Source organism: Mus caroli, chromosome 17 (assembly GCF_900094665.2).
Source record: "Mus caroli chromosome 17, CAROLI_EIJ_v1.1, whole genome shotgun sequence".
Classification (NCBI taxonomy): domain Eukaryota; kingdom Metazoa; phylum Chordata; class Mammalia; order Rodentia; family Muridae; genus Mus; species Mus caroli.
This window is the reverse complement of record NC_034586.1, coordinates 12,899,069-12,906,720: the sequence shown is the minus strand read 5'-3', so window position 1 is coordinate 12,906,720 and position 7,652 is coordinate 12,899,069. Positions and strand designations below refer to the sequence as shown.

Genomic DNA, 7,652 nt, shown 5'->3' with positions numbered 1-7,652 from the left:
GGGGGCCCTGTGATCCATCCAATAGCTGACTGTGAGCATCCACTTCTGTGTTTGCTAGGCCCCGGCATTGTCTCACAAGAGACAGCTATATCTGGGTGGATGTGAAACTTTTAAGAACTGTTTCTCAAGGTTTTAAAAAGTATCAGTTGGAATCATGATATAAGGAGACAAAGTTTTCTTTTCTTAAAAATTAGCTAAGTCATTATACACTTAAATTTTAATAAAGTAACTCTAAAGGAATAAGGGCTGTGCCCCTGAACATGCACTGGGAAATGCTTATCAATATTCTGCTGATCTAGTTTTGTCATATTAATGTTTTGACATAAATAAGATCACTATTTCAACAAACTATTGTTTGCTTCTGGATAAACTATTCCAAATCTAAAAATTAGGTTTTAGGATGTTTGCTAATATGTGCCTAACACTTTCAAGACAAAAAACAAACAACAAACAAACACAACGATAAAACATAATACTATTATGTGGCTTTAAATGCACATGAGAAATCAAACAAAATGATGGAAGCCCCCAAGCTCCAGGAAACATGCTCTGTAGATAATTAACATAGAAATCATTTACTGCATGTCTCACACACTCACATCCTCTTCATAGTTTAAACATACCTTAAATATATCAATGAAACACAACACTTTACCCATTCTAAAAACAGACCTAATATTAAGAGACCTACATTAATTCAGTGAGTCTTAGTTTAAGGTAAAATTCTGTGAAACTTAGTCAATCGAGTGTTGGGAATTAGATTAATTCAAAAGACAAATTTGTTTCAATACAATAAAGTTAACTTTCATTTTTACACATGATAATGGCACGACACAATAATGTCACAGTGGTTTTTTTTTTGTTTGTTTCTTTTTTCAAATATCCTCCCTTGACAGAATCAAAGATTTCAAGATTAAAGGTAAAAAGCAACAAACAAACAAACAAACAAACACCTCTGTACCTGAAAGGCCTGAACTCCCTGTTCAATGATGACAAGGCAATCAGATGCGGGGGTTCATCCTCACAGTCCTCAGAGCCAGCAGGGCTTCTCTGACCTGGCTGCCCATCATTTTCAGTTCTACTGCTCTCCTCAGAAAACTCAGTAACAGACCTGTGGGGAAGAACCTGCCTTTCCATTTCTTCTACAGCTTGGTTTAATGCAGTCACTTCGAAACTGGACACATCAGCACTCTCCTCTGGTAAGCTGCCATCCTTTATTTGTTTGCTGTCTGAGGACGAGCAGCACCAGGATCCACCTGATTCATCTGCTGGGTCTGGTTCCTTTTCCAATTCTGACCTCCAAACTTTGGCTTTTCCTAACATTTCTTCATCAGAAAACGTGAAGTCAGATTCCTCTTCTGTTTCAGTAATTTTATCATCTGGGCCTACTGGATGTAGCAGTTCATCATCTGCTTGCATTTCCTTTGTGTAACCACTGGCAGAGACCTCAACATCAAGAGAATCCTCCCTCCTAGGAAACGAAGGTATCAGCATTAAATAACACAGAAAAAAGATATCTGAGATGAATAGCACCACTCTAATAAATGTGAAGTGAGTTCAGCCGGCCTTCCATATTTTAATCTTAAACACATATTATTTTATGTAAGTACACTGTAGCTGTCTTTAGACACACCAGGGGGTGTCAGATCTCATTATGGATGGTTGTGAGCCACCATGTGATTACTGGGAAGTGAACTCTGGACCTTCGGAAGAGAAGTCTTACCTGCTGGGTCATCTCACCAGCCCCCGTAAATTAACTTTCAAAAAAAGGCTAAAGATTGTTGTTTAAAGTATGCAGCAATAAAACTCAAAACAGGAAACATCTTAAAAGCATATAAAACCAATAAAGAAAGATTAACTCAAGAAATATATAAGAGAAAAACACAAGGCTGGAGACACGGCCTAGCATATACTACTTTTCTAGAGGAGGGGAGTTTCCTTCCTAGCACCTACTTTGGTTGGCTCACAACCACCAGCTCCAGGGGAATGATTCTCCCAGCCTCTCTCTGCTGGCACTCACACTTCTCTGTGCACTTATGCAGTGTGTGGCTTAGTATTTTGTCAACTTAGTACAGGCTAGAATCTTATGGGAAGAGGGAACCTCAATTGAGAAAATGTCCCCACCACATTGGCCCATTCACATACTGCTGGCATTTTCTTGAGTCATGATTGATGTGGGAGAGCCCAGTTCACTGTGGGTAGTGCCACCTTCTGGAAGGATTAAGAAACTAAACTGAGCAAGCCATGAAAGAGCAAGTCAAGAAGCAGAACTCCTCCATGGTTTCTTCCCCTTGAGTTCCTGCCTCCAGGTACCTGTCCTGTGTTTCTGACTTAGCTTCCTTGGATGATGGTCTGTAACCTGTGAGTCAAATAAATGCTTCTCCCCTAAGCTGCTTTTGGTCACAGTGTTTTATTACGGCAATTGAAACCATAATTAAGATACAGAAATACACGTTAATAAAACACAAAAACTTAAAAAAAGAAAAGAAAACCACCAATTTCACTAAGATTTGACACTTGATTTATTTGATACAGCAGTCAAAATAAGAAAACAAATTCAGCATCCAAAAGTACAATTGTAGGGTCTGGAGAGACAGCTCAATGGTAAGAGCACTGGATGCTCTTCCAAAAGTCCTCAGTTCAATTCCCAGCAACCACACAGTGGCTCACAAACATCTATAATGGGATCTGATGCCTTCTTCTGGCATGCACCAGAATATACAAATATATACAAACAGAATAATCAGAAATACATTGTCTGGACATTCACTTTAGAATTAAGCAAATAATCTATTGAAGAGGCTCTATCATTATAAGCAGTATACGACAGACCTGATATCACTGAAGGTTGGGTAGAGCTCACTTTCATAGCTAAAACGTTTCATGAAGAACTCTCGAATGCATTTAACATCTCTGTCAAAATACCTGTAAAAGGAAACACTCATTTAAAATTCTTTCCTACTTAGTGTTCATTTATTTACTTCTATACAGGACACATACTCTTTCCACATATGAACAAGCTTTGGTTTTAAAACCCAGACTCCTCCTTGAAGTTCTGCTTGAATAAATGGCTCCCTGGCTAAGAAAGCTTGATTTGCGTGTTAAGTCCAACTTTTTTTAGTGATATCTACATTGCAGTTTATGTATAAGATAGGTGGACAGTCAGTTCCATTTAGATTTCCAGAACACAGGATTAGCATAATAATTAGGGTTAAAATAGGATCTAAGTGTAGTTTTTTCTTTTAAAAGTTCTTCTTTAAAGATTTTCTTACAGGGAAAATTCTAGTAGTTAGATATCCTTTAATTGAAAAACAAATGTCCTTAATTGAAATCATTTACTGATCAAATAGAAAACTGGTAAATTATAAATAAAAAGAGATTCTGTGATATACAAATACATCCACAACTAGAATCAGTTTTAGCATATACCACTCAGCATTTGGGTGGGATGTGGAAACCATCTGCGGAAAATCAATCATGGTGATGTGGTCATCTTTGTCCAACATGAGATTGAATTCATTGAAATCTCCATGAATCAGTCCATGGTTTCCCAGTTTGACTATCAGTTCCATAGCTTCGTCATATACTGATGCAGGGTCTTCAACATGATGTATCTGACATCTGAAAGTATGAATAGGTTATGTGTACATGGTCATCATTTTAATGAGCGTGTCATTTCCATTCCTGATCTTGCCAATTTCCTCCTCATTATCATCACAGACAAGTGTCTCAACTACTAAAAGGTCACACGCTGTTCCAATCTGTCTGCTTATCACTATCATGTCCTATCTCACATCTTCCTTACAGCTTGCCTCTTTTTTACACAGGCTTTTCTAATTTCACTCCATTGACTTTCAATGATCTACTTTTAACAGACTTCCTTCTACCTCATTAAACAAAACAGTCAAGGCTTAATTTCTTCTATGCTGCTAAATTCTTAGTCATTTCCATTTCTAGTCAGTTGACTTCTTTCCTCCCCTTGAAATGCTGTCTTCTGTGGATCATCAGGAACTACCCCTTTCAAATGTTCTTTCCTCACAGTTCCTCACTATGCCACATTTCCCACTTTTTTTTTTTTTTTTTTTTGAGACNGGGTTTCTCTGTGTAGCCCTGGCTGTCCTGGAACTCACTCTGTAGACCAGGCCTGCCTTGAACTCAGAAATCCGCCTGCCTCTGCCTCCCAAGTGCTGGGATTAAAGGCGTGCGCCACCACGCCCGGCAGATTTCCCACTTCTTAACATCCAAATGCAATCTGAGTAACTGTGCTGCTTCCTGGAGAACACGGAGTCTGAGCACCATCCTCACCTTTCTGACTGTCTCTGCAATCAGAGCTATTACCATCTTTTGCCTGAACGGCTCTAATTTTCCTGGTTTACCTTCCCTTGTTACTTTTCAGCTCTCACGGTTCACAGCTCCCCTTTCTCCTGCCCCAGCTCACCTAAGTCACTCTGCTCTAAATACTGGTTTGTTCCATGGCTGTGAGCACCCAAGGATCAATAATACTACCCTTCCTTTACCTGGAATATTTCACCCTGTGAATTGCACTTTCCTGACTATCTGATATTAACTAGGAATGTCCTACCTCTACCCTCTTCACTGACCTTTAATAGCACTTACTGAGTCACTAGGTATATATTGTTTAGTCTGAGGGCCAGAGGAACTTTATGCTATGCTGGACTTGAGGTATTTGGTATGAAGCAGATTAAATCAATGAAAAAATGGCAGAGATTACAAACTGGATGAAACTGGGTTTCCAATCCCCCACTCCCCCAGGATTTCTTTATGCAGTCCTGAAATTCACTCTGTTGACCAGGCTGGCCTCGAACTCAGAAATCTGCCTGCCTCTGTCTACCAGGTGCTGGGGTTAAAGGTGTGTGCTACCCACTACCCGACTTTTTTTTATACCTCTTTAGAAATTTCTAACCTCTAAGAAAGAAGTAACATTCCAATTGAATGTTTTACTTAAAAAACATGAACCTTAAATTCCTCTACTAGAACTTATGCTTTCAAATTTAATGAATACTTACAAGGGATAACCATTAATAAGCTCCATGATCACTGCATGGCGATTATAATCGATTGGCTTTGGAACTGGAAATTTCCTCTCATATAATGCCTAAAACAGAAAAATATGAGAAACTAATAAAACTGTGTTTTTAAAGAACAAAAGAATATATCTTCCTTAAACAAGGCTTTATAAAATTTAGTTTACCTTAGGTTATTTAATGCATGGTTTACTTACAGTAAGAATTAGCTATATATAAAAATAATTCAAGTTTCTTTGAATTAACTTTCCCTCTTAAAACATACAGTTACTATGTATTATGTACATTAAGTCCTAACAATGAATGTAAAAAAATCGTATACTCCCTTAGGGTATTTCCTTTCTATTTTTTAAAGTCTGTCACTTGTTGATATGTGTTTACAATATTGTAGTAACAACAAATTTTGGTTTAAGGTTCCTGGCGTAAGAAGTAAGTTAACTCAAAGGTCAGGCATTTTAGTCTGTAAATCACTGATGCTGCTCTTCAGGTTACACTGTATGGGCATGGAAGTTACAAGTGGAAACATCACCGTAGTCTAAGCTGGGAGGATCAATCAGACCAGATGCTGCCTGTGCCAATGCATAATTTTAAAGTATCTACAATGGAGGTAGATATTCTATCTCAGTCTGAACCACTATTGTATTTCTTGTCCACCAAAAAACTGGTGAGTTTTCAAAATTCTCTTTAATTGAATCAGTCAGTACCAAAATAGCCAGGAGAGTTACTTCAGTACCACTTATACACACACATAGGGCTCCCATCCATTCATGTCTTGGTCAATACCTGATATTATGCAAAGTCTTTTCCTTAATGTCAGATCATATCCATCTTTATGAATTCACTCAATTCCCATTCACTTCATACTATCTTCTTCTTCACTTTAACCTTAACATATAAACTACTCTTTGTGTCTGTTATCTTCCCAAGTTTATAGTGGTCTATACAGGCTAGTGTTTTGCTGTCCATTATCATGCATTACCACAGTACTTAATTTTAAAAGCTTCGTACCTAACCACCACCTTCTGTGGATAGGAATTGAAATACGCTACTTCCCAGAAATTTTTATTTTTAAAAAGTAGTCCATCAACATGTCTCGGCAGCCAAACAACATAACATAAACTTAGAGATTATAAATGGTTTTCTCAAAAAAAAAAAAAAAAAAAAGCTTGTCTCCAACAGTGGTTTTTATCCTGTGGGTTGCAAATGGGTTGCAAATGGTCCTTTCACAGGGGTTGCTTAAGATCACTGAAAAAAACCCAGATATTTAAATTTACAGTAGCAAAACCACGGTAACTTTATGAAGTTACAAAGAAGCAATAAAAATAATTTAATGGTGGGGGTGGCGGTGGGGGCCACCAAAACATGAGGAGCTGTATGAAAGCATTGCAGGATTAGGAAGGTTGAGAACCACTGGTCTAGAAGTTATGTTCAAGTCAGAGCTTCATCTTTACCTTACTCTTTTCCTCTTGGGAAAGCATTGCATTTAAGGAGTGCTTACTTGCAACCAGGTTCTCTCTGTACCTTTAGCAGGATCACTTAAAAAAGCACCCACTACAGTTTAGAGGGAATAGCTAATGATTTCTGCCAAGGTGCTTCCTTATATTATAAAAGAAAATAATGTAACATGTAATATCAGAATTGCTTATTTAGACTGCATTAAGAGATTCTCCTACTACTATTAACAATTTAAGGGCCAGATTAAATAAACCACTCAATCAAACTAAAACCTAAGTCATTATGATGGCCCAGTGGGTAAAGGCACACAATGGTCTGCATCCCATCCCGCAGTGGAAGGAAACTAGTGAGTTCTGCAAAGTTGTCTACACTCACACACAACACATACACCAACCTAAAAATAATGAAGTATATTCTAACACAATGAAGTAGATTTTAAGCAAATACTACTAGACATAACTATGTTATTTTGTTTTTGTTGTGAAACACCAAGATTTCCAGATACCACTTTCAATAAAAAGGATATTCAGAGCCCACCCCCCACAAATTTGCATAACACTAAATGCCATCCTTAAGAGGAAGCCACTGGGAAAAGAGCATAATCAAAGGAGTTCAAGTTGACTGTAGGGACTGAGTCTGGGGTCAGAGAGAGACTTGTCATTAAGATCTTCATAAGTTTGGCTAAAATGAGCTACATATTTTTTCTTTTTCTTTTGAGAAATGTAAAATCATTAAAAAATACCTTCATATAGGCAAATTCCTTCATGGCAGAGAGCCGAGATAAATAAAGCCAAGAAACATTATGCCTGTGCTTATGGTAATCACGCTTGTTTTTCAGATTTCGAAAGGAGGTTCTTCCCAGTCTGTGAAGCTTCAGTGCAAACTGCTGCCCTTCTTCATTTGCAACAATGTAAATATCTGGAGCAAAAATTGTAAAAGCATTGTTAGGATACTTTTGCTACAACTGGTTAAATAGTTCTACCTTCATCTGCCTTCTTCTGTATCCAGTATCTTTCCTACTGGTAGTTATTTTTTGGCAAAATACTTTATATCCTAAATGACAACCCAGAATGTATTCATTTGTAACTGTAAGTAAAAGCAAAGAGGTACTTAGCCAATGGGTACTCCTGCTTTCAAAGATGTTCAATGGTT

The 7,652-nt window shown here is 37.7% G+C and overlaps 1 protein-coding gene across 1 annotated transcript in view; it reads right to left on the bottom strand.

Annotated features, from left to right (window-relative positions):
• Riok2 (RIO kinase 2) overlaps positions 1-7,652 on the bottom strand; it is a 20,061-nt gene that overhangs the window by 6,113 nt on the left and 6,296 nt on the right. Inside the window, exons 4-8 of the mRNA XM_021149096.2 lie at positions 7,243-7,418; positions 5,028-5,116; positions 3,430-3,621; positions 2,833-2,925; positions 962-1,471 (exon numbers count right to left, since the gene is read on the bottom strand). Of these exons, the coding sequence (XP_021004755.1) occupies positions 962-1,471; positions 2,833-2,925; positions 3,430-3,621; positions 5,028-5,116; positions 7,243-7,418 (1,060 nt within the window). The remainder of the gene's footprint in view (positions 1-961; positions 1,472-2,832; positions 2,926-3,429; positions 3,622-5,027; positions 5,117-7,242; positions 7,419-7,652) is intronic.